The sequence below is a fragment of the Podarcis melisellensis genome (genome assembly GCF_964234715.1).
Source record: "Podarcis melisellensis genome assembly, chromosome: 5".
Classification (NCBI taxonomy): Eukaryota; Metazoa; Chordata; class Lepidosauria; order Squamata; family Lacertidae; genus Podarcis; species Podarcis melisellensis.
In genome coordinates, this window is record NC_138537.1 from 38,913,526 (window position 1) to 38,941,388 (window position 27,863).

At 38.3% G+C, this 27,863-nt stretch overlaps 1 protein-coding gene across 1 annotated transcript in view; it reads right to left on the reverse strand.

The window, feature by feature from the left end:
- Positions 1–27,863, reverse strand: part of STAG1 (STAG1 cohesin complex component) — a 98,671-nt gene that overhangs the window by 5,930 nt on the left and 64,878 nt on the right. Inside the window, exons 8-30 of the mRNA XM_081910327.1 lie at positions 26,763–26,914; positions 25,610–25,683; positions 25,075–25,198; positions 22,224–22,322; positions 21,588–21,667; positions 20,343–20,450; positions 19,996–20,110; positions 18,957–19,074; positions 17,391–17,494; positions 14,362–14,454; positions 14,175–14,264; positions 13,701–13,904; positions 12,611–12,681; positions 12,137–12,224; positions 11,289–11,369; positions 9,585–9,677; positions 8,293–8,467; positions 6,731–6,870; positions 5,771–5,872; positions 5,354–5,502; positions 4,160–4,288; positions 2,381–2,586; positions 322–493 (exon numbers count right to left, since the gene is read on the reverse strand). Coding sequence (XP_081766453.1) covers positions 322–493; positions 2,381–2,586; positions 4,160–4,288; positions 5,354–5,502; positions 5,771–5,872; positions 6,731–6,870; positions 8,293–8,467; positions 9,585–9,677; positions 11,289–11,369; positions 12,137–12,224; positions 12,611–12,681; positions 13,701–13,904; positions 14,175–14,264; positions 14,362–14,454; positions 17,391–17,494; positions 18,957–19,074; positions 19,996–20,110; positions 20,343–20,450; positions 21,588–21,667; positions 22,224–22,322; positions 25,075–25,198; positions 25,610–25,683; positions 26,763–26,914 — 2,767 coding nt within the window. The remainder of the gene's footprint in view (positions 1–321; positions 494–2,380; positions 2,587–4,159; positions 4,289–5,353; positions 5,503–5,770; positions 5,873–6,730; positions 6,871–8,292; positions 8,468–9,584; positions 9,678–11,288; positions 11,370–12,136; positions 12,225–12,610; positions 12,682–13,700; positions 13,905–14,174; positions 14,265–14,361; positions 14,455–17,390; positions 17,495–18,956; positions 19,075–19,995; positions 20,111–20,342; positions 20,451–21,587; positions 21,668–22,223; positions 22,323–25,074; positions 25,199–25,609; positions 25,684–26,762; positions 26,915–27,863) is intronic.

The following is a 27,863-nucleotide window of genomic DNA, read 5'->3' on the forward strand; positions in this document are numbered from 1 at the left end:
TATCTATCACAAGTTCTGTTTTTGTCTGGAAATCTTTTGTTTTGTCTTTAGAAGAAAGGGGCAGTTGTGCTGCCAGTCACAACTTGGTGATATTTTTAAACAAACAGAAAACTTTAAAGAATACTTGGGAAGCTCTGCACTAAACTCCCCCTTGCCAAATTCCTTTGTTTCAGTTCAAAAACAGAAAGAATAGGAAGACTGCATTTGTATTAGTTTATGAAAGTGAGTTTTTAAATTAAGCTTTTCTGGTAGAATTTTCATTCCAGCAGCATTTTAAATAGGAATTTCCTTTTACAATGGAAGCATTTCATTGGTACATACTTGTGCAAAAAATCCTGCTCAGATCCAGGTTCTGACTCGTGTTCCTGAATTTGCTCCCCAATTTGCCGAGTGTTCTCTCTCAGCACCGTTGATGTGAGTTGTGGAGTCTGTAGAGCACCTGGAGTTTGGATGCTGTCATTTCTATTCAGCCAGGAGCCTTCAATATTCTCATCTGACAAAAGATAATAAACTAATAAACAAAGGTTTGGTGCTATTGCCATTTTTAAATTGTGCTGATTATATACCATTTATTTTAAACAGTTTATAAAAATTTAGTTTTCTGTCACATTGAACAAATGAAGATTAATAAATCTAGCATTTTTCTTCAGGTTGAGCTCTAATGTATTACTTCTGTGCCATTAAAAAGACACCAGCTCTACAACAGAAATGTTTATTGCATAATCTATTTTTCTTCACAGACATATTGTAGGCATTAGGATTTCAGCATTATAGGGTTTGCATCATGGTTCCTCCCACCTCTGCAACTATATAAATCTCTTGGTTAATTTGAGACATGAACCAAAGGACTTATCTCCTTTGACTGGTAGCCAGTTTATGTTTTTTGTTTCTTAAACTTACTGTGCTAGATTCTAATTATGTTACTTTGTTGTGTTCTTTGTTTATAACCTTTTCATAATAAATCGGTTTTGAAAAGCTGCATAGACGTTGCAAAGTAACAAAATATTAATAATTGAGGAACCCCAATCTCCTACCCAACTGCTTGTGAAACCTTATGCAAGCTGCTCTGCAGGATATAATTTTTTTGAATATTTCATACCAATCTGTTTAATATATAAATATAGCATCTGGTGATCTTGGCAAGTAAATTTTGTGTCATTCCCCTAAATCCACTAATTTGCCTGACTTCTTGATACAAGGAGTATATTGACCTTTTAGGATTACTCTAAAAAACCTGCAAAGCTTTCTACATTCTCACTGCTCTTACTTCCTCTTTCTCTTGAATGTGGAACCAAACCCATCTGATATACCTTCAGTAGAAGCATGCGTACACACATTTACTCAATCACCTCTATTGCTGCACTAAGAGAAGGTCCCTACAAGATTTGGTCTATTCACTTTTTCAAACATCTCAAGCTAAGATATTTGGGAAACAGGATAAACTTGCAAGCAGTCTCGCCCAGCCTAATCTCAGTCTAAACAGATGATTTCCCCATCCTGGGAATCTTACCTAAGAGAAAACAAAATTTATATGCCACAATGTTTGCTTTTATAGTTTTGAGGCCTGCCAATTGCTCTCTTTATCAACAAAACCTTTAAGTATGAAAAGATCAGACAAACTCAATACTGCAAATATCTGAAAGACCACCTTAATCCCAGCAAGCTTTCTTGGGTGTTAAGATCAGCAAAAGGGTTCTCTCAGTAGTTCTGCTACCTGCACAAGTGCGGGGAAATAGTGGCCCAGAAGAGGGATTTCTCTGTGGCAACCCCTAAATTGTGGAACTTCCCACAAACTCCCTACAGAGTTCTCACTTATGCTGAAGATACCTCTGTGTCCTGGTTTTTGACAGTTACTTGGTTTTGTAGGCTCCATCTCTTTGATTTAATCTATCTTATTCTCTTTTTGTTTAGAACTGTATTACTTGTTTTCATAACTGAATATGTTGTTGTAACAGGCCCTGAGACCCTATGGTGAAGGGTGGGTAATAAATCTTATAAACAAAGAAACAAAGATCTGTGTACTAGAAGCTACCTATGCACAATGTGAAGTAACTTTATGAAAGTGCTTTACTCATACAATGTAAAAATAGGACTTTTAATGAGATTCAAAGCCACTAGAATCTCCAGGAAAGCTTTGACTAACTTCTGTGAAAAGGCCTGGAAGGTTTTTATTTTTTGCTTTTTCTATTTCTGCCTAAATAATGGGTTGTTTAAATTTTGACCCTTAACTCCCTTGCTGTCAAATGATGCCAAATAAGAGATGCCACTCTCAAATCCTGAGGTCTATTTCAACAGCATGAAGTCAAAGAAAGTTTCACTTTTTTTGTCAGGTGCAATTCTGGTCCACAAAGTAACAGGCATTCTTCAAACCCATACTTACCCTCAACTCTTTTCTTGTGAAGTGGAGGCCGGCCTTTCTTATTTCTCACTGAAGAGGCTTTGCTGCTACTGCTTCCACTATTTACGGACATCCTATCATCTTCCCCACCTGTAACTAATGAATTTCTGTAGGAAATCAGTGGAAGCCATACATCTTCCCTCCTCTCCATCATCTGTTCTGTTAGGAACTTCTCCAGGTAAGTGTGACTGGTGGCAGGAGAAGACAGCAAGAGGATAAATAAATAAATAAAATATGAATAAAATAGCTTTTGTAATCACAGTATCACTTCTGCCTTAATTAGCCATCAGATGTTCTGCATTATACCAGGGTCATCTACATTCAGAGGGAAATTTGCCCTGACTGTTTGTAGGGGAGTGAAGTTTTCCTGCCAATAGCTAAAAACTGATTTATTTGGGGGGTGGGGTTATGTGAGGTGGACACATATAGGGATTCCCAGGTGCATATGTATTAAGAAAACTGCACACACAAACACTATGAAATAGACTCCCTTAGCTACTTGGTTTCATATTTTTTCCATCCGTAAGAGCAGTAGAAATTTTCTGGTTGTTGCAGCTGGCAATATTTATATGCAGATTTAGAATATGCAGGCTTGGACTGTGCAAGGTTATACAAGAGAATAATATTTATTTATTTAAAGATCAGTATATCCTCGTCAGCGGGAGGCAATGGAAGACAGAAGTGCCTGGCGTGCTCTGGTCTATGGGGTCACAAAGAGTCGGACATGACTAAACGACTAGCCAACAACATATCCTCGTCAACTGCCCAGTGTCTTCTTCCAACCAAAGCTGCTACAGGATTAGATTTATTCCCAATACAGTCATATGTTGGTTTGTGAATGCCTTGCGAGTCTAATGTTTTGGCTCCCAAATGCCACAAACCCGGAAGTGAGTGTTTCAGTTTGCAGGAGCTTCCTGTAGCCAATCAGAAGCCACGCCTTGGTTTCCAAACATTTGGGAAGTCGAACGGACTTCCAGAACGGATTCTGTTTGACCTCCGAGGTACCACTGTATCGTTTTTGTGAAGCCAAACTACCTTTTAATATTATTATTATTTACACTGTGTTCACAAATGTACTAAGCATATATACAAGGACTAAAAATCTGCAAAACCTATGTACAAATAATTTATCATCGAAAAATTTATACAAAATAAAGGGAGAAGAAGCAGTTTTTAAAGCATTATGCATAGTCAGAATACAATTTCAGCATCCTCAGCCTAGCACACAAACTAAAGGAACTTGAGCCTGAAGACCTAGCTTGTAGAAGCAGTCCAACTCACGAGATCTTGCCAGTTCTTGCTCCCCCAACCCTCACAAAGAGGACAGGAGATCAGGAGGATAAGCCTCCTCTTCTAGGGTCAAGGTACATTATTTGTTTATTCCCTGCCTACATTGCTTCAGAGTATGAGACAGGATGCTGTGGGAACATGGTTTCAAGAATAGATAATCCATAGTTCCCTGAATCCAAACAGTTTGAACCTTTGTGGATTCCAAAGCCAGTTACAAAAATTGCCATTGCACGTAATTTCAAAAAGCAGTTAATTCTTAGCTTCCTGTATACAGATCAATAACATTCCTCTTTAGCCGGGCATCCAACCATTAATCTATGGCCTTTTAAAAGCGGGGGTGGGGGCGTTGTGATTTTTCTGTGAACATGTTTTTAATGTTGTACACTGACCTGGAATCTTCAGATTAAGGGTGGTATATAAATTGAATAAACAACAACAAAATAAACATACAATCAGCAAAGCAGTACTTACACTGTCTTTTTGTCCTGCCGCAGGAGTTTAGAAGAAAATTCACTAAGCACTTCCAAGAAAGCAAGGTTAGGAGGAGGATATTCTTGGCCTTTCTGATTCTGATATTTAAAAGCAAATTCTATGCCATCTCTGTAATAAGATTCAAAGGACATAACTGATTTATTTGCAACACTATACTGCCCAATAACTAATACTCTCTGTGCAGTGAACAGCTCAACATAAAAGCCATATATCAAAAAACAAAACAAAATAAGGAAATGGAAATAGCCACAACAAATAATTGAACCACCACCAGCAAACTTTTTAAAAAGCACTAAAGGAGCTTAAGAATTTTTAAAGTCTGGGACTAAAAGAAGTATAATGAAGGTGTCAAGTGAGCCTCTCTACAGAGGACATTCCACAACCAGGGCACCACTCCTGAAAAAGCCCTCCCTCAAGTATCCCACCACCATCAAACTTCTTTCTACAGGGGAATGTGGAAAAGCGCCTCTAAATATGACTCTAAATATGGTATACATAGGAGGAGGCAATCCTTCAGGTACCCTGTGTCACAAAGGCATTGAGGATTTAAAAGGTAATGCCTAAACTTTGAATAGGACTGGGAAACATACTGGCAGCCGGTGCATATGAAAAATGAGGGATGTAACATAGGCGTATTGGTCAGTTCCTGTTAATAAATCTTGCCTGGTTTTGGACCAGCTGAAGTTTCTAGACTCTTTTCAAAGACATCCCCATATATAATGCACTGCTGCAATCTAAGTAGGACACCAGGGCATGAATAATTGTTATTTGGACATTTATCTGTCCATGTAATGCCACAGTTGAGCTCTTAGTCAAAGGTGATAAAAGGCATCCCAAGCCACTGAGACAATTTCTGTCACTTTAGGCACCAGAAGTCAAATGTTCCAGTTTACCACCCAATCTGACAGAGTCTAGAGAGGGAGATGGAATTGCTATACATCCCACATCCTTGATGAGGTAGATTAGTCAAGGATTTTAAAATATAAACCTAATACAAACAAATTTCTGTGTTTCTCTCCAACACCAGCATATTTCTCATAAGCATATATGCTGAATTCATAAATAGAAAGAAGAGCAAATTGTTGTTGTTATTATTTGACAAACTGACACGATTCCACACTAAAAATCTTTCACACAGGTTAAGTGCCTTTTAATGTATCCCTTGCCACTCACTTGTGTAACGTGGCTACAGCCTCTCTCGTCTTGATCTGGTCCAGGCCAAAAGTAAGAGCAAACCTTCGGGCCAACTCCTTAATCCCACTGACGTGGGCTGATGTCCTGTCCAAGTTAGGACCTTGCTCTTGAACAAGCTCGTTAAACAGCTAAAGAAAGAATTGAATGGTTAAAATTTTAAACACAAGTGTTTCAAATGGAAGTCTGCAGCATATACATGGGTGTCAGCTGCCATGTAATAAATATTTAGGGTTAAATGAATTTGTTTTAACACTGGGAATGAATGACAACCAATCTTTTAATCATGTCTAACACAGCAGTAAAAAGAAGGGGTCAACAGCAGTTTGGGGGAGGGGACTTCTACTTTAATTCAGAACTGTTCCACAAGTTACAATTCTTGATACCTAAGATTCTTACCTGCTGCAAACTGAGAATGAGGGTTTTTGCACACTGAATTTTATCAATTTGCCTTGTTTTACTCAATGTCTCCTTAATTATATCCCCATAGTCATTGTAGTACTAAAAGAAAGAGGAAAAAAACACTCTTTTAGTTGTGACATGGAACATTTAGTCTTGACTATCTTCAATTTTATGTACTCTTTCTATACAGTGGTACCTCTGGTTACGAACTGGATTCGTTCTGGAGGTCCATTCCTAAGCTGAAACCATTCTTATCCTGAGGCATGATTTTGCTAATGGGGTTTCCCAGTGCGCAATTTCTCTTCACATCCTGGAGCAAAGTTCACAACCAGGAACAGCTACTTCCGGGTTAGCAGAGTTCATAACCCGAAGCGTTCATAACCAGAGGTACCACTGTATTCTGTTCCCCTTCAGTTGACAATACTTTAGAGTGAATTTAGGGATTTGTAATGAGCTGCAGTGGGGGAGGAGAGGAAGAAGAAGCCCTCCCCCACTGGATGTCAATCAAGAGGGCTGAATTCACACTCTTTGCTCCTTCAATGGAAGAAGCTTCCATACATAGAATAAGAACTCTGCTCATGGAAGGATTGTTTCCATGAGTGGCACTCTATTTCTATGAATGGAAGCTTCCTATAGATAGGGTTAGTCGGTTTTACATTGTTTGGGCCAAAGAGCTAGCAATCATTCCCACACGCCAGTATATTTCAGCTGTATTATTACTAAAAATCATGCAGGATTCATTGAACCATAAAATTATAGAGTTGGAAGGGACCCCAAGGGTCATCTAGTCCAACCCCCTGAGATACAGGATTCAAGGATAATTAAGACTAGACAAAATACTAACTGTCCAATAAGGGTATCATTCAAAACAAGGCAAAACCACATGCTGGAAGGTAATGCAGTTCACAGCACAAATCTGATATTATTATGAGAAATGAAACTATTATGGAACCATACCTTCATATAATGTTTGAAGATATCAGCTGCTGCATGCATGTCTACAATATCATAAATTATAAGTTTGCTAAAGGCAGCCAAAAGGTTTCTTCTCTTGTGTAAAGCTTCAATTTTATTAGCTTCATCCTCTTCATCTCCCTCTAGACATTAAAGCAGTAAAATATTTGTTACCTTTGAAAATGACATTGAACTCTACTTCAGAAATTCAACTGGCACGCAATACAATTCACTAAAATATGACTGGATGGTTTAAGTGGGATCGCAGTCAGGCAGCAATTTGGTGAATACTCAAAATGAATTATGAGTATTGGTAGGAGTTTGAACTCTGGAAGCTGAGCTCTCATTGTAACTAAGCCACAAATTTGACATTTTGACTAGTCTAGTAGTTGCATTTGCACATCATAATAAAGCATGGTTTAGTGAAATATGCATGAGAAACAGCAGGCCTCCTCCCTCCACCCTGTGGCTGGGAGGAGGTTCTCAGAAGCTTTTAGTTTAAGTTTTAGATAACCATCATGCTGTCTGACGCAACAAATTGTGGTTAATGTTAACCACGGGCAGTTTCAGACAAGCCAACTTCAAACCCTACTTACTGAAGCTCTCTTGTTTGAACTAGCTATGGTTAGTTTGAACACAATTCTATATCTGGATGACACAATGAACTGTTGTTAAATGAAACAGAAAATAAATGTTTTCAAAGTCCTCCTTGTCCATTACATGGGAAGTGGTGATGGGAAAGCATGTGACCCCAAGGCTTCCTATAGCTTATGCACATCATGAGAAACCATAGATTATTATTACATGTGAAAGTGGCAAGAATATCAAGCAAGTTTTTTTTAAAGGAAGGATAGCTAACTGAAATTCTATGAAAAATTATTACATCTCAAATTGTTTTCTTTCACTAATCATAATTTTATTTGTTTGTCACCTTTCCATAGTTAAAACTATGATCAAGGCAGCTTACAACATAAAATATTTATATAAACACAAATAAAAGCAGTCATAAGCAATAAATAAAAATACCTTAAAAGTACACAACCAAATTGAACAATTTCCACATAAATCATAAGCTCTAAAAATAAAGATACTCCTCCTAAGCAATACTCCAACTGCACGCACCAAAACACTATCAATGCAATATAATCACTTCTGCTATTACTTGTAAGAGACTGGTATGCAATGAGTGGTAGCATATACAACAGTGATGGGGGATCTGTGGCGTTCCAGATGTTGCTGGACTACAACTCCCATCATTCCTGATCACTGGTCATACTGCCTAGGTCTATTGGGAGTTGGAGTTGGAAAGCCACAGGTTCCCAATCTCTAATTTACAAGCTTGTGGTATTCTCATTCTCTCTGTGAAACAGATGAATTACTAATGATACCACATTTCACACTCCCTTAAAGTAACCTAGAAATGGGGTTTAGGGGACAAAAACACTGATAAAGAAAGATAAATATGGGGAAATTATAGCCCATAAATGAAATAAACATGATAAATGGGTAAGGTGTGTTGTTTTTGAAGCTATGCGAAAGTATAAATCAAGATAACAAACATTTACCCATGCTCTGATTCTCATCATCCTGGTCAATGAAGACATGGTCCATTACAAAGCTAAGGAGTTCAGACTGGAGTCCTGAATCTGGATTAAACACCAAAGGTTGAAGACCCTCCCTGCCTCCACTCATCAGCTGGTGGCTAAAAATCATCAACAGATCACAGAGCAGCATGAAAGCCTGGAATACAAAATAACTGCAGTCAATCACTCTGTAGACATCAAGAAAGGCTCAGATTCCAAATGAACAATCTGAAGCATGAGATTTCAACACAAGTATTTGGTGGATCACACAATTCAGCTGTTGCAGAGGAGAACTGCCAATAAAGGGCAATGCTGAACTAAGGAAAGCTGCTTTAGATGAAGCAGCAAGTTATTATTGACTTCTCTAAGTTATTCTTCAGCAATAAGTGGGGTGCACATGTTGAAAAGGTTCAAAGCTGCATGGGTAATAAATCCTTGCCATTACTTCCCAGACAGTTGAAGAAAAGGTGTGTAATAGCTACTGTGTGTGTGTGTGTGTGTCTATATCTATTTCTATTTCTTTATCTGGAAAGAGATTCCTATTCCATCCCAATGCCTATGCACCATTCAGGAGCAGCTTAAAAATAAGATCATAGATTTCATGAGCCAAACCAATCAAGATGTTAATGGCATAATTTACCTTCCCCGCCTCCACAAATTAACATTTGTTTGTTTGGTGTTGTCTCATTTCCACGAATTATTCTATATAGGACACTTAGTTGTTTTTTAAAAGTACAGTATGAACTCTTGACTTCAATGAGAGTGATTCTGACATTACATTAAACTTGAGTGCTTATGGGAGTAAAAGGAAGGAAGCGGCAAGGGAATGAATTGTCCACTGAATTCTGAAATGACACCTCGCTCTCGAGGTTACTTGCAAGTAACTTTAATTAATTCCTTCTGTACATTTAAAGTTCTGATGAAAATAAAGGAAATCTAATTTTTGTGCTGCATGACATGATAAAAACAAATTCTTTGCAATGAAGACACTTAATCGTCATCCAGAATCCAGTCACACAAAATGAAAGCATCTTTGACTCTGTGGCTAATTATATTCATCCTCTGTGAAAGTTGACCACAACAAACAAAAATGACTTTGGTAGGCAAAAAACAAAACACTTTTGCTAAATTTAACATGTCTGTGACTTTATTATTCATGTTAATCAATGAATGTGTGTGTGTGTGTGTGTGTGTGTGTATGTTTTAACATGGTGTAAAACACAGCTTTAAAATATTTACTTGACATGTTGAAAAATTGTTGAAATTTCTTTTACCTCTTCTTTGACTGGAGTGTTTACATTTGATAGACACTGTTGGCAAACAGCCAGAAATGATTTCACTGTTTTCCTCAACACCAACAAATCTTCCTGGAGCAAATATTAAACAGGAATTAATTGTTTACATATTAATCGAAGTTTGTCTAGTCAAGACCAAAATAAAAAAGGATTATAGTAGGATTACTGAACAAAGCCCCAGTCCATCAAGACAGCTTCTGAGACTGACAGAAAGACAAAAGAAAACTAAATCAAATCACACCATTTATAAAGTAATTTTTGGCCTAGACAAGGCCTGCAAGGTGGTTCAGAATCACTTTTTAGAAATCATGTTATAACACGACAGTAAGTTACAGAGACCTGTTCAAACCATAGCCCAAGTAAGACATATAGTATGAGGGGACAGAAAAATATAATTTGTATAATCTAACAATACAATATTTGGGAGTTTTGTGTGTGTTTCTTTAAAGTGAAAAATTTGTGGAATATTGCCAGTTTCAGCAGATGGGGCTACTCAATCCTCTCCCCTTCCCAAGCTGCTTTGCTCCCCATGAGGTAAAAAACCAAAATAGAAACACTACACACACACAAAATATGAGAATCCTGAATCTTTTCCTCTGAGACTGTTGATGCACTTATTCTGGCCTTAACTCTGCAAAAATAGGAAGCTTTACTATCCATGAAGCCCATCATAATCACATACATTCTCAAAATTAGCAAGTTAAGACATCAGGGAGCAATGAGGTATAACAAAGAGAATGGATGTTACTTTTGCTGCAGACCAGAAAGCTCACTGAACAGATATGACTAATACCTTGATTGAAAAGTTCATACCTTTACACATGCACTCAAACAAAAACAACAGAAAGACCCTCTGCTTCAAGGATGCTTAATCAATAAAAACAATAGAATAATCTATAGTTCTAAAACACAGCCAGCAAGTTAAAAGTGAAAGGGTCAAAATATAAGAGCTGCAACCATGAACAGGCTCCTTAAAAACCACTAAAAAGCACAGGAGAACAGGACAGGCATCACTTAGTGTCCAAAAGATAACAGATGGTACAAAGGACTAAAGAGGTAGCTTGATAATTTGGTTATCAAGCATTCCCTTAGAGGCAGGCCTTAATTCACATGAAGAAGTACGGTAATAGGAGAAAATTGCACTGTAATCTTGATTTTTCCACAGTAACTATTCCTGAACATGATATGCAGAGGGTAGTTATAGTGAGTCTGTGAGGAAGCTGCAAGGCCTTCATATAAGAATCTGAGATTATGATGTATAAATCAAATTGACAAGGCTTAACAATGACTTCTGAAGCACATTCAATAATTTAAATCTTGTTCTTCTGTTCCAGCTAAGATAGCAAACTAGCACATGTGAACTTTGCTTCAGCCTAGGATACATTTTCTATCAGTGTGTAGATGAGATGCTAGTCTGAAAAACTCTGTTCTTTTAGCAAAAGCAAGTGCAAATGCATTAATATTTCACTTAATATACAGGGAAAATCCTGGACTCAAATTAATTCCTTTTAAAAATCTCTATCTACCTCACTTATGTTCACAGCTGTATGAGTTGCTACACTGTAGAAATACTAAACAAAACTAACCATGCAATGATATATGGAAGGACACAAAGTGAAGAGCACAGAAGAATCAAATGAGTAACAACACCTTCAGAAAGATTAGAATCCAAATGTTTCTTACTTTTGAAGGAGATCCTTCTGTTATCTTTACCAGCTGCCAGAGAATAGAATAATGGGAACACTGAAGAGCCTGCACCACTATCTAAAACAAAATGGACATAAAATGAAGACAGAAGTGCAAAGTTATGCAATTTGGAAGCTAAATAGTTTTCTGTGGGGAAACAGAAGGTTGTATAATCCACTTTTAAAGTGTGTTTTTAATCCCTCCTATTTTAGTATACTTTAGGGGCCATTTACTTATCTTTGAAGCTAGAAAAGAAAAACTGAGACTTTCACAGTAGTTTAAAACAATGATCAAGTTTTAGACAGTACAGAAACATATACTGAGCATTCTGACTTCTGGTTTCAGCCAGGTGATTCCCAAACTAGAAATGCTTTAGTTCGTTAATATGAACATTGCTATGATTACTAGAGCACAACATCAACGTCACCACAAGTGACCTCAAGGAGGCATCACAGAATTACAAGAAAGCTTTAGGTGGCTGGAGAAACATTTAATTGTGAAGTATTGACAAATTCTTTATTACAGATAAAGACAACCCTGCTTATCGCTCTATCAGCAGTGCAAAATATAAATCATAATGAGTCAGGCTCCCTTCTCAGAATGCAAAGTTAAAACTTGCTACAGTCAGGGAAGATACATTCCATGTTGGAGCCTTGTCTACAAAAATTAATCATTTTATATGCTTGTGGATTCCTTTTGAAGTACTGTGTAACTCAGAAGTCTTTAAATTACATTTCTGCAAAAAATGAGATTATATTTCTCAATTAATGTTATTCTTGCACTTATTTTTAGAAGGGGGAATTTAAGTTCCTTAGTAGAAACTAAACACACATTGCCATTATTACCTGTTCTGGCATAGCTCCATGTTCAATTCCAGTCCTCAGTAACCTGTAGCAGTTACTAAACAAATCCCATTTTGTAAGATCGTGAGCACTGAAAGTAGTAGTAAAAATAAGATTAAAAAAATCAATATACCAAATAAAAACATAACAAAAATTGTGCTGTTACAATAAAATCATTGCTATGATTAGGTGGTTTAGTAACTCAACTGTGCATCATCTCTTAAAGCAAGGATTTGATTCAGAATGGGTATGTTTCAGAACCATCTTGCTCAGTGGCACTGAACATTTCATCAAGTATTTCCAACATATGTGTTTAAGTTCTACACATGACTTGAAACCTTCCAATTTCTTTAGCACTTTTCAGCCTTTGTTCTACATATCACTTTTTCATATCTTCTCTAATGTTGTGCATCACATGTAACTTGGCTATGTAACTACATCAATTGATTTGGCTAACAACATGTCAAAGGCACATACTTGTGGAAAGACGTTAACCTCTTTAAAGTGGAGAGAACGTTGTATATGTCATCATCATCAGCTTCTTCTCCCTGGAAACAGAACATACTGGATCAAGGACTGAACACTTTATAGTGTGCTTCATTTACAGCGGTACAGTGTTAAGAGGTTAAATACATACATGTAGAGCCTACCTACAATTAGTGATGGCAACTAAGATTAGAATTGAGATCCTGTGCATTTTGGAAACTACCGTATTTTTCGTCCCATAGGACGCACCGGCCCATAGGACGCACCCAGGTTTTTTTGGGGGGGATTTCCCCCCCTTTATTCCTCCCCCCAAACCAGGTCAGGGAACAGCGGGATGGCGGCGCTGCACCTCTCCGCTGTCCCCCGAGCTTGTGGGGCTGCCTGATGTCTTCCCAAAGCGCTGGGCACTCTGCTTCCAGCATGCCCTATGCTCCGGGAAGCAGGCAGCTCTGCGCAACCTTCCGGAGCCCGGCGTGGCTTCGCGCTGGGCTCAGGAGGGTTGCACGGAGCTTCCTGAAGCCTGGAGAGCGAGAGGGGTCAGTGCGCACCGACCCCTCTCGCTCTCCAGGCTTCAGCGAAAGCCTGTATTCGCCGCATAGGACGCACACACATTTCCCCTTCATTTTTGGAGGGGAAAAAGTGTGTCCTATAGGGCGAAAAATATGGCAATTTTCCCTGTTCCAAACCCCTGAATCCATTGCAAACTGAGCCAAAACTCGTTCAAAACTTCAGGCTTAGCTAGGAGATGTGCCAAGCACAAAAGCTGCCCATTCCCTTTCCCATTCAAACTCACTGCTACAGTAGGCAGACCTCACTGTGAACTCCCAGGAGATATTCAGCTCTGCCATGGCTGCATCTCAGGTACAAGGATTCATGAGTGATACAGTTCCCATAAGACTTTATATCACAGAAGGGCAGTGATATAAAAGTTAAATGCTTTGGACTAAATATGTTCATGTTTCTTTTCACCCACCTCTGTGTCTGGACCCTTTGCTTTTTACACCCCTAATACTTAACTTAGTTCTCATTTGGTTTTCTAGGATACAAAAAAAATTACATAATTAAGAGATTTCAAATGCACCTCATTTAGCAAATCCTCTACAGAATGGTTGAATCGGTCCACAAACTCATCAATGAGCTGGCTGTGAGCTATGTCAACTCTGTTCTGAATGGTATATTCTTCACTGCACAGAATGCTGTATGTTTTGCTGCAGGCTTCAAGAACATCTGATTCCACATGCTTTTCTACCACGAATTTAATCTGTTTCAACAAGGCATCCAAATGCTGTGGGAGAGAGAGAGGAAATCTGGTCATTTATTATAGTATTATAAATTCTTATACATTAGTTAAACATGAAAGTACCACAAGACAACAACAATTAATTACTTGTGCCCCGCCTGGGTTGTCTTAACCACTCTGGGCAGCTTCCAACAGAATATATCATACATTAAAAGCAACATTAGACAGCTTATCTAACACAAACACTTCAATACAAATCAGTGATATTCAGGCACCTGAAAGTTAAACAGAACAGCTATTTGGATATAATATTACCTTTTCCATTCTTCCTGTACTGTAAATTTCCAAGTCAAAAAACTGAGGGATTTGAAGAAGGTTTGCTACCTTTTCAGCATCAGCAGAATACTGGTAACAGAGAGAGAGAGAAAGGGAAAATAAATACCCAGGTGACAAAAAGCAATTATGCAACTAGCATTAGGAAATAACACTTCAGCGAATATACCTTTGACAGGAGCATAGGAAGTGCAATAATGAAGTGTTCTGTTAGTTTGTTTCGATCATCTATCTGAGTTTTTCTTTCTTTTGCTGTTAAAACCTATAAAAATTAGAAGTATATTACAAAACAAAGTACAATTCTTGGCTGCAACATTTCAAAGTCATTTTAAAAAGGCATCAGTGGAACTTTTTCAATTAGTATCTTTTAATCTAAGTGGCACAAAATGCACCTACTGACCAGGGTTGGCAGTATATTAGTGAGACAACCATCTAAATTGTTAAAAAATCTTTTAAGTTATTAAAATGGCATTAAAGCTGACTCCACTGTAATAATGCCAGGTCAACTACAGCAGTGTAAATTATTACAGCTTCTCAATATAAGTGCACCTTTCAGCTTCTTGTTTTGAGGACTATACTAGCTTAAGAACACACACACACACACACACACACACACACACACACACACACACACACACAGTTTAGCAACCAATGTCATATTGGTTTGGTTTGCACAGAATGCTAAGCCATGGTTTCTTAACCCATGGCTTGTTTGATCATCTGACTCCTGCTCAGTAGCTTAACTAAGTTTTGTTAACTTCTAACAAACCATTAAATGAAGCTATGTTTTGGCCAGGCATTACAAGATAACATGGTACCAAAGATCTATTGTGGCCAATGCTGATGATTCTCCCACAAATACTCAAAATGGTGGCCTTTGCTCTAATATGTGGGGTGGCACTACAAGTCACCAATAGCAGATTTCCTTGCACCCAGCTGGGTAGATCAAAACACACTCCCTCGTCAACCAGTGATAAAAAATGGTGAGGACAAAAAAACCCAGAATGGAGACATACACAAGAGAAGCAGATAGGGAGATGGAGGATGAAGTCCGAGGGGAAAGAACTGAAGGAAAAAAACACCGAAGACCCTGAGAAAGGAGATAAAAACTCACAGCAGTCCGAATGACAGAAGGAAATGTGGGAAGAGGAGGCAAAAGGTCACTAAACTCATAAATGGATGCAAAGCAAACTCTAGAAAAGCTACAAATGAGAAGAATATTTTTCAGAGAAAAATGACCCAACCATCACCGACAACAAGCAGGGTCAGTCTTCAGAGGACCCTGACTGATCCTTCCAGCAGGAGGCATCTTCCCTAACCATGGCTTGACTGCACCATTCAAGTCACCTGCCAATCTACAAAGCTGAGAGGCAAAATTGGCTGGAAAATGAAATGAATCCCAAAACTAAGCTGTTGGTGGCACTTTTCTGGAAGACCTTATTCCTCACTCTGCCTGGCCACAGGATCTTTTCCACCTTTCACACCCTTCACAAGCCCTCCCTTGCAAAGCAGACAGCTTTGTTTCACAGCTGCTGCACTGCATGGCAACTGCGACTGCAGTATACTCTGTTAAGTTAACACCTATAATATCAATAAGGGGATGAGTAGGAAAGTAACAAAGTACAAAGTACACTGGAGAGATGCACAGCAACAGTCAAAGAGGGGGGAAATAATAAGATTTTGGGAGGAACCAATACTGTTATAGCTAACATGTTTAAAAATGGCTAAGATTTTAAAAAAATCACACTTCTGATGGTAACACCATGAAATCCCATGAAACTAAAAAGCAGCTCCATCAAAGCATGACAAAAAAGCCTGTTGCTAGCTGTTTGTTACTTCAGAGTAATTAGCACCTTCTAGTCAATAACATGGCAATCCATTCATGTGGTGCCTTGAAGTCTCATTATTTTTGTGCCAACCCTACTCCCCTTGCCTAACTGTTGACTTAGTTAGTACATGTTAAATTGGATTATTTTTAAGGCAGTAATTTAGTGTTAGAGGTTCAGAGATTATTTTTTTAAAGTCAGCATTCAAGGGCACTCTTACTTGTCAAAGGAAGCACTTGTAAGCATTGCCCAATATGATGAGGAGACCCAGAATATCCAGTCCCTTGTACCCTTTGATTTCTAGCAGACAGCCTCACAGAGGTTGAGAGCAAAATTTTAAATATGTCATCTTTCTGAGATGTGCTAGCAGTGCTACCACTCACAATGTGACCCAATGCAGGGAGAAAATGAATGCCTTGAAAAAAATCTCAAGGAAATCGTCACTCACAACAAATGCTTGAGAGTACAACCCAAAATTATGTATTTATTCAGTAAGCTAGGATCTATTCTTCTAGACCAGAGGAATGCAACTCTGACCTACACAATTCAGAGTATTCCTGACCAGCATCAAAGGATTCTCCCCAGAAAACCTGCAAGGTGAGCTTCACAAGATGCCACATTTCATGGAGCAGTCTGCACTCGACTGCCCCATGTCCCAGTCTATTCCACAGCAGGTAGGCTTAGGAACTGGAGAACAACAGATAGTCTGTGGTGAGTTGTAGTCTAAGTTGAAACCACTAAAAAACAGGGTTGCTGAGACTCCTTATGAGCTGCACAAACATGATGTTCCTACATAGCACACACATTACATTGTTTCCAGTATTAGGGAGGACAGTGAACACATATCAGAAACCATGACAGGAGATATGAGAGATTCTGCTGTTGGAATTGAAAGACATAAGCTACAGAAACCCGTTTTAAATAAATAAAAAAACCTACCATACTGGAGTGCATTGGTGCTGCAATGAATAGCTGACCACTTACACTCCTGCACCAACAAATATACTGGCCTATGGGTTACATAGTTCAGCAGTATGTGCAAGACCTCTGTCAATGCAACCATCTCTACTGCTGCCACCAGCAAATCCCCCAGGATTCTCCTGTCATTAATCTCCCTGGGAATTCTGAAGAGAAACAATGCTGAATTGTCATTGGTCAATGGAAATCAATCCTAACAACTGGCATGTCACAAGAGCTTCCTTGTAAAAGGACAATGACGTACTATTTTAAGTGTTAATAGTCTTTATTCAAATGCTATTTCTCAACACGTGTTTTTGAATTATTGGTTCTCTAATGGGGAGTTACTGCATGTTGATAAAATAAATATAACTTGGCTGAACAAAAGAGCTTAGTGAAAAATAATATAACTTACCCTCTTCCCAGTTCCCCTGCCCACTGGAGGATGTGCTTCTGCAGCTTGTCGAATGGTACATACCATCAGCTCTATAAGTGCACTTTCCTGCCGATCAGACATCGCTAAAGAGATAACAAGAATTTAAAAGTGGGCTGATGAAATGCAGACAATTAGTCTATGAAAGAATCAACAACCCAGAATCTTTGTTTAACATCATGAGCATTTTACAACTGATTAGTTCACTCTTTGATGTTTTTCCAGTCCATTGGTATTCATCTGAAAGGTGGCTCTCCATTGCCTATAGAAGGTCATTAGGTTGGGAAATGGCTCCGCTTAGTAGTTGAAAGTAGTAACAGAACTTGAGGGAAGTAGGGAAGCAGGCAGCTTCCATAATTCAGTTTATCTACTCACCAAATCTGAAAAGTTCATTTAGGAATGATACACCAATGTCTAAAGAGAAAAAATACCTATATCTCTAAGAAAAAATATAGCCAAGAGCAGGCATAGGCAAACTCGGCCCTCCAGATGTTTTGGGACTACAACTCCCATCATCCCTAGCTAACAGGACCAGATGATGGGAATTGTAGTCTCAAAACATCTGGAGGGCAACATCTGGAGGGCCGGGTTTGCCTATGCCTGGCTAAGAGCATAGCTAGCAGTACGTGAAAAATACAGAACACTTATCCTAACTGAAAAGTGAATTTTGCAGCCAAAAACTAGAGTAAAGTCCTGATGTCCTTCTACAATGGAAAACGGCAATGGAAAACCACCTTTCAGATCAGTACCAATGTAACCTTCTCATTACTGGTGAAGGTTATCTAGTTGGGAAGTATAACAGTGCCCTAATGAAGGTGGGATATATGACTGTGAAAGGAAAACTGCTGAAGAAGGGCACTTTTACCAAATGCTACTTCAACTGAAGAATAGGCATTGATTTTTTAATGCCTAGTGAAAGTACTGGGAGGAGTCCAGGTAACTGCTTTACACACCTCTAAAAGCACCACAGTGGCATATGTTGTCCTAGTGGCAGCAGCTATGGTTGAGTGAGTGATTATCTTAACAAGGACTGGAAGGAACTACAATAAATAAGCTTGGCGTCAATCTCTCCCCCACCCCCATACGACAAGGCAGTGTGCAGCCCTCAGATTCTATGTCAAATTACTCTTGCAGCCCACTTGGTATGAAAAATTGGACCACCCTGCATTACAGTACTGTTTTTTCAGAGAAAAACAATGTTTTTAATTATTTTAAACTGCCAACCCTGTCTTTTAAGTCATTCCAAGGGATGTGTTTACATTAGAGGGGTGGGATATGATTTGATAAATTGTTATTCTTCTTCTCAAGATCCCAGAAGGCTACAAGCCATTTCACAATACAGAAAACAAGGTTCTTGCACTTAGTCAGACTTGACAGTACAGTATTTAAAAATAAAGATAAATTCTAATTCTAACTTTTACTGCAGTAAAAATATAGCAATCTGCTGACTATTGGCAACTGTCAACTTGTGTTCATTTTTCCAGAGCCCCAAAATGGAAGAGAGCAGGCTACGTTATGCTGATTTCATAAAAGCAATGTGATACGTACCTTCTTCACCTTGGACAGGTTCTTCCAGCAGCAATTCTGTCATGCATTCCCAGTCTTTTAACAATTCTTGGGAGCTCTCCCATAAACTGTCCACCAAGTAAGCTGCGTGTTCATGCAACTAGAAATAACGAATAATAATTGACCAGAAGGTCTCTCAGACACATATACCAATCAATATCTGTCAGTAGTACTCTATAAGAATGTAAGTGGTGCAATAATTAAGAATATGGACATTATAATCCTACCCTGCTGCAGCTGATGCAACATGGCTGGCGAATAGGGAGTCTGATAGCACTGCTTGTAAAAGCCCTGTGCTTGGGTCTTGTGAGGCACTAAGGATGCCTGACTGTTATGAATTAATGTATTAATTTTTTTGCTTCAGTTAATTCGTAGAAATCATGTGGCAGAATGACAGTCATGTATTATGTATTACATTTTCATAAACTGATGGATGTGATTTCAGCAATCTGTGAGAAACACTTTCTGATTGAAGAAAACATTTGCTTCTGTGATAAATTAAACAAAAATTAAATTTAGTGCAATTATGAAGACAAAAATGAATTAGCCATTCTTATATTAGCCACGGTATACTATAAAAGGGACTATGATGTTATTGAAACAGTATGTTCAGTTTCAAAATTATTTTTACTTAGCAGATCAAAAACAGGTAGCTGTGCTGGCTCATTAGAACAACATAATAGAATAGCACCTTTATTAATATATATGTATAATGCAATGAGCAAGCTTTCAGCCTTCAGTTGCACAAAATTATGCAGGGGCGATAATTTTTTAAAAATTGAAGGAGAAAAAAGTTGTAGTGAGGAAGCTGTCTCTTCTAGAATGCTGATAGTGCACATTAAACCATAGTTCAACAATATTCGTAGCTTAACACGAGGTGGGAACAAAGTCAGAATATCTTAGTGCCAGAACTAAATAAGCAAGAGACTCAGAATACTTTTGGAAACTAACAAGTTTATTAGACACATTTTTTGTAAAGAAAGAGACTGCAAAATTTAAGGAATTTAAAGCATGATTTTACCTCGCTTTCAAGAAAGAAAAGAACGAGCATTCTAATAAGATTCCCATTTGGACTGTTCCGTCCTCTCCTTTTGGCTAGTGCTTCTTCTGCTTGAGGATCATGCCGACTAAACAGTCTAGAAACAGAAGATAGTACTTTTCATATTCTGGCTCAGTTTTACAAATAACATTTTGGGCCACTTTTCTGTTAAAATAAAGTCTTATAGAAAAGAACTTTTAAAAATAACCTAAAAGCAAGTAGCATAAAAGTAATTTAGTCATTTAAGCATCATGCCTTTAATGGTAGTTCTCTAGATTCTCCTCAATATTTTGCTATTTTCTTCAGGCAAATTAGATAGGCTTGCTTACTTTTTGTGAAGGAATTCCCCTGCTGCAACTGCAACAGGCCGATGTGCAGAATACACCAAATGATAAACATTCTCACAGTCTTCATTGGACAAAGCTTCTTCACTTCCACTGGAACAAAACAAAACAAAACATACCTCCTGAATCAAACTAATCAGCTACAGCTTTATTATCTACCTAAAATTACATTTGGAACAGATAATATACGAAAACCTAACTAGGTCTTATTCAAAATTCAACCAAGGTATTTAACATGAATGACATGGGATGCTTAAATACACCATGCAATTTTAAAACCAACAATTATTTTCCATGTAAAAATTAGTTTTATAGAATACACCAGGTGTATGAGTGTCCAGGTGAATCTAGGGAACAGATTTTCTAGGGCTTCAAGGGGCCGCACTGGGAAGGGAATCAGTGAAAGTTACTTCCTTCGTACATTAGCAGCCTTTGGGACTGCCATTTCAGTTCTCTGGACACAGCCTATTGCCTCAAAGTACTTTTACAGAACAGGTGCTGGCTTTCCTAAGCAGACATGGCTCCCCTGAAGACAGCATTCTTTATACTCAAAGTGATGTAGAATTTAACTGAAAGTAGCTAATTAACTCAGGCGAGTATCCTGCAGGCACTGATTACAAAGGCACTAAGCAATCAACTGGTATAAATACAGAAATGCCTTGCAGCTGACGGCATGAATGTTCTCCACTGAGAAGTATTTCATCTGAGAGGACATAACACTGCTATCTGTAGTGACTCTTACAAATGCAAAACATCCCTTAAAATTATCAAGTACATCCATGTATGAACAAGGCCTAAGCTGTAGCCTGAGGAAGGTGCTTTAATTAATTGCTAAGCATCAGAAAAGGAGAGAATTGTACCTGCCGATGTGCAGAAATGATCCCAGCAATTAAACTTATTATGCTCCCTAAGTAAGTAATTTAATGTCAAACACAGCATGGAAAACTGATGGAACTGCATCAGGTACGCTCTCATTTGTATGATCTCTTTTCACAAACAGGGTGAGCCTGTTGCCTTGAACATTTTGGGCAGAGATACTCAAAGAGCATTTTATGCAATATAAATAACTAAAATTTGAGGATTACTGTAATACAAAAATAGCTATAGTGGAGCATCAGTGTGTAAAATTCTTATTCTTATTATTTAGACAATGCACTATTTTATATCACAAAATGCAAGTATAATATATTGTTGGCAAATGGGAATTGTATTTCTTTAAAACATACTTACTGAAGTATTAATGTGACTAATCGAATGGCTTCTACAGCAACATCATATTCCTTATCAAGTGTCATTGATACAATGCGATCCTGAGAAAGACGGAACACACATGAATTCAGAAGAAACAGCTGAAGACATTTAAATAGTCTTAACAGGCAAACTTTTCTGTAAAACATGACAAGCTGTTTCCCCTCAAAACACTGTAGGAACAACATGAAAGCATCCTCAGAAAGCTATATATCAAAAGTATTGCATGCAATGGGGTACAAAAAATTGAACAGAAAAGTCATACATCAGTTTGTATGAAGTGGATGTTGAGTATGGTGACTGCTAGGCAAGATATAAACTCTACTGGGCCCTGCTAGGGCATGTGGACCATAGCAAGTTCCTGTTCATAAGCCAATGGAATTTATTACAAACAATTTTTTTTTTGGGGGGGGGGGGAGTAATAAAGTACCAAGTTTGGACTGTAACACACTATGTCATGTACGCTCCATATGAGATTTTAAACTTTAAAAGGCCAGTTGTCTTATAGTGCTCAAAAATGCTCATCTCAGCAACCAGAACAATTTATACAAATGTAGGCTTCATGATACATTTTGTTTGTACTTGGCTTTGAAGAAGGTTAACTTTTGTCACACTTACCTTAAATCTATTCGTAAATAGCTCCAATTTGGGGAACAACTCTCTGTTGGTGTACAAACTCTGCAAAGCTTTCAGACACTTCAACCTCACCTCGCCTTGCTAAATAAAAACATATTCAAAAATATTAAAAGTATATCAAATTCTCAAAAAAACCATGCACTAAAGACCTAACCATTCATTTCATATAATACTTATAGAATGAAATTTTTAAACATTAATGATATAGAAAATTGTAAACTTATTTTCTATATTAGTCATCTTTCCACCAAGTCTTGGGATGACTTACAACACTAAAATCACATCTATCCACTAAGATAACAGATTTCATTACAAACAAATTAATTTCCTCCCAGAATAATTGGATTGGCAAAATATATAAATTCCTGCTGCCCTGGAGATTTTATTGAAGTGTGGTGTATAAATCTCTCCAAAAGTAACTATTAAAAGCAATCCAATATTATACACTAACAAGGACTGGAAGGGTAATTCTTTTATTTGGAACTGTGCAGTATCTTTTCAACAGCTTGGGTATCACATACCATTCCTAAATCTTGCCTTCCTGAGGTATTGCTTCCCTCAGCAGCACTATTGGCATTGACATCATTATTGCTATGATTACTGCTCTTTTTAAAAATTGAAATGCCATGTTCTCTAACTGAAACAAATATGTACCATCAGAAAAACTGTTATTATATATTAATTCAAACTACAATATTTTCCCAAGAACAATATTCAAGCTTTTGATTACAGCTGAAATACAGAGAAAGCTTGGCCCCCTCCGTCCACATTTTAAGACAGACTGCGGCAACTGCGGCCATCGAGAAGAATCAGAACGGCAAGTCTGTCAGTTGATACCATGCCGACGACAGCCATAGCCATCATTTTAATATAAGGGGCAAAGGTAAAGCGGGCAACAGCAACTACAGCAACAGTGCAACTTAGTTCCAGATATTTTCATACAACAAAGGCAGCGAAACAGTTAACTTTGGATACATCTGAGTAACCACAGAAATAATAATAAAAAATAATAAAAAAATGTTATTTATATCCCGCCCTCCCCAGCCAAAGCCAGGCTCAGAGCAGCTAACAACAGTAAAATGATACAACATTCTAAAATCAGTTCGTTATAAAATCAGTTCACATCAAATTAATGGCAACCATTGGGCTAGAGTTCTGTGAGGATTGCCAAAGGAGGGGGTCAGGCTGTGCCCTGGCCAAAGGCCTGGTGGAATAGCTCTGTCTTGCCGGCCCTGCGGAAATATGTCAAGTCCCGCAGAGCCCTAGTCTCTTGTGACAGAGCGTTCCACCAGATTGGGGCCACGGCCAAAAAAGCTCTGGTTCTGGTTGAGGCCAGCCTACCCTCTCTGTGGCCCAGGACCTCCAAGATGTTTTTGTTTGAAGACCGTAAGGTCCTCTGTGGGACATACCAGGAGAGGCGCTCCTGTAGGTACGAGGGTTCTAGGCCGTAATGGGCTTTAAAGGTTAAAACCAGCACCTTAAACCTGATCCTGTACTCCACCGGGAGCCAGTGCAGCTGGTATAGCACTGGTTGAATGTGATCCCACAGCGAGGACCCCGTAAGGAGTCTCGCCGCAGCATTCTGCACCCGCTGGAGTTTCTGGGTCAGTCTCAAGGGCAGTCGCACATAGAGCGAGTTACAATAATCCAGTCTGGAGGTGACCGTCGCGTGGATCACAGTGGCTAGGTCAGGGCGAGAAAGGTAAGGAGCCAACTGCTCCTTTACTGCTTCCAGATTACATTCTTTACTGCTTCCAGATTAAAGGGGATCAACAGGGGGCTGCTGGAAGATCTACACCTTAAATAACAGACCACCAGTATCATTTGAATTATCCTGCTACAACCAGCTCAGGGCATGGGTGCTTGAGCACTGTAAGGAAGGCGGTATGACTAATCAACCTGGTATTCAAAACTTTGTTCTGTCACTACGCAACTCCCAATTTACATAGGGTTACGTTCCAAGGTACTGCACATTTATGAGACATCACGTGTATTTGAAACACCATTGCAAAAGCCTGCAAACACCTGTTCTGCCCCCGCCCCTCTTTGTGACGTTTTTGAGTCACTTCCAGGTTCAGTGTGATGCATGTGTGTGTGGTCATGCACATATCTGACATGCCTAAAGTGGCTGCTGCCTATAATCTAGTTTCAAACATAGATCAACATCCTCAGGTTGTCAGAACATGATTATCAGCCAACAGGATAATGTTGCTGGCCAATAATGCAGACAGAATATGTATGTTGGCAAGAGCCTCAGTTTAATTTTTCAGAAGCACTGCCAGTTTTGGGGGGGATTGCTGCTCTAATACCAGATATAAAGAACTGTGCTAATGAACTGCAGACTATAAACCAAGACAACACATAATGTCTTCAGTCTGGCACTACTGATTTTTCTTTAACAGGTTAATACTTAACAACTTCCATTACTTCACAGTTGTGAAAACTGATCCATATAAGTTAGTAGAACCAGTCATAAGGGGAAAATTTGAACTAGCCTAAATTAAAACATAAATTTCATCACTATCACTATTCTTTCTGACAATTATGAAGATTCTACATAAATATATGTATTTCATTTTAAGTAGCTTCTTTCATGCTGACCATAACAGGGCTTCACAGCTTTTCAAGAGATGAGGAAAAGTAATATGAAGACACTTATGAATAATGTTACACATAAATAAATCAGGAAAACCAGGTACAATTGAATATAATTTAACAATATCACTAGAAAGAAATATGAAGAATGCAGAATTTTCTTTTGCATTTAAACGAGAACACAGCACATGAAAAGAGCTTGCTTCTGGAGATCTATGTTAGTGCATGTAAAACTTACTCTGTCATGAAGCGTCCAACCAACATATTTTAAATAACTATCATTCAGGAAGGCATCACTGTACATTTTCATCCATACTCCGATTTCTTCAATACAAACAGCTCTAATCTCAGCAATAGCATCACTGTGAAAAAGGCGAGAAAATAATTTGTCTCCCTGCTTCTTCTCTGTGTGTGTACATATATATAGAGAGAGTAATTTTTCATCATTCTGCACAATGTTAACCCTCTCTAATCTCACAATTTTGCCCCTAAAATCACTCAGCCCTTTCACCCTTGCTGCTCTTCATGCTGAAAACTGTCTCCCCTAAGACTTCAATACTGCCATTTCTTACTTTTCAAAAGGTAACTTTTCCATGAAGCCTTTGGTCTGATCCCTTAGTCTCCAAATCCCATTATAGCTAAGCCTGTGTGTGCATAACTGAAATTATAGTCTTCTTTTTTTACTGTAGAATGCATTCATAAATTTTAAGCAAAAATGGAAACTTAACATCTTTTACGACTACCTACATCTAAAATGCACTTGCTCCACTTACCGATATCTATGGACAAATATACCCTTGAAAATAGAATTCATCATATTTTCAATTTCATCCTGATTTTCTTGCAGCTGAAATGCAAATTAAGGTTACCTATTAATTTCAAATTAATAACATAATCATTTCCAATAGAAAATTGGTTCCTAGATTTATTCTTTTTCTGAATATCTGAACCGGGGACCCCCTTGTCTAATGAAACCTGTAAATAATGGGCCTAATTTAAATAACATCTGGCCTGAAGCACGTGGTAGATCATATTCGTGACTCTGTCTTCTATTCCGGGTAAGAGGAGGATGATTTGTGAGTGGGAGAAATCAGGTGGCTCCTCTGTTATGTTCAAATCACTACATGCTTAAGGTTATGGTAGAAGCAGTCTCTAAGCTCTGCAGAAATGGGAGGACCTATTAAATTAGTTTATCATAGTAGACTTCTGAATCTGGTTTCCCAATATTTCCCTGGAGACTTTCCTGTTGAACTGGATCAGTGCTCCTATTATATCCTAGCTGATCTCTTGAACACTGATATGACCCAAGCTATATATCAGGAATGAGGAACCTCCAGCTCACGGGCACAGCCAAGGCAGCAGGGTCTAATTTCTGCTCATCAGCTGATAAGTGAAGGTTAAATCCTGCTCAATTCAAACAAGAGCTGCAAGGGCTGTCTGAAAGCTCCCTGCTTCTTTCCTGCTGGTAGTCTTGTGTCTGCTCCTTAAGTTATCTTGTTTGCTCCCTTGAGAGGACTAGGTCAGCCTAACAGCCGAGAAGGGAGCATGTGAGTGTAATTTCTATTTCTTGTCCACGGCATTAAAAAATGAACTGTTCCCACTCAGTGCTAATTGGTGAGCTGATTAAAAAACCATTTGTTCTGTTACTATTCAATAGTTCATTCAAGCGTTCTGCCAAATGAACAGGATGTATGGAAAAATTAATTTGGTGTTCCATGCTGATAACTTACATGCACTGCTCATATGAATTCTTGAAACAATGCAAATGTGTCAGATACTTCCTCACAAGTCTAACCCATTGCAATGATTTTTCTCCTTTCTGTGCATGGAATCCTTTTCAGAGGATTTTAATATAATAAAACTTCTTCAACTAGCTTTCTGGGAAACATTCTACACAAGGAGAACAGTGTTGGTCTATTGACTTACCTCTTTTCGTTTCTGAAGGAGAAGCTCCAGTCTTTCATTGGCTCTTTTACCAATCATTTTGTTTCTCTCAGCTTCATACTGCCTCTGTGTATTATCCTGATGAATACTCAGGTTTAAGGCAACATTCACAAGAGCAGTCATAAGCTTCATAGCTAGAAATAATGTGCAATAAAAAGGACAGCTAATTTAATCCCTGAAACCAGATGGAAATTGCTTGTCTTTGCTTGGTTTCCATGCTTAAAATAACTTAATTTTTCAAAAATAAAAACCAAGACTACCATATATAGCTTCTTTCAGTCTCCACTCAAAGACTTCTTTCAATGTCATCAAAGAATTGTAGGTGAAATCTACCCAATATATATATATATCTGCCCTTCTGTTCATAGACAATAGCAGACCTGTTTTACATTTTAGACAAATAGCTCCTAAATTTCAAAATCTATGGCTGAATTAATTGCTGGTGGTTATAAGGAAGAAAAAGGTATCCACTTGAGTCCATGTGCTCCATCCCCCCTTTCCTTCATGTAGAAAAAGAGTCTAGAAATGCATACTTTACTTAGTGACAAACCATAGCTTGAGGATGCAACCAAACATGTTAAACTGGTTTGCTCAAACCATTTGGGATCCTGGTTTGTGGGTAATGGCAAACTACGGTTTACTGATAAAGAAACAGAATCTTCTAATCTCCTGCCTCTGTCTGAAGAGTAAGTAATGGGTGTGGGAGTCTGAGGCATATGCCCCCAAAACACTCTTTGTTATTACATTCAAACTCCACCTCAATCTCCAAGCGGTAGTAAATTGTCCAGTAAAGCAAAGGACCTGTAATTGAGCACATAGTAGAAATGGGGCAATGTCTGGTCATAGAACAAGTTTTTCTCCCACCTCAGTGTTGTCCCTGCCATTTCCTTTCTCCCATAGTCACTGAAGAAAGTCAGTGGCTCAAACTGAATGTAGAAAACAACTGCTAATAAATGACCAGCTCATACTGTCTTCATTATGTTTACAGTCTTTTATTATTGATTTAAAGTGCTTATATCTGCCTTTCATCTCTGCGCTCCCAAACAAAACATAATTAGCTTCATATACATAAAATGATAAGTT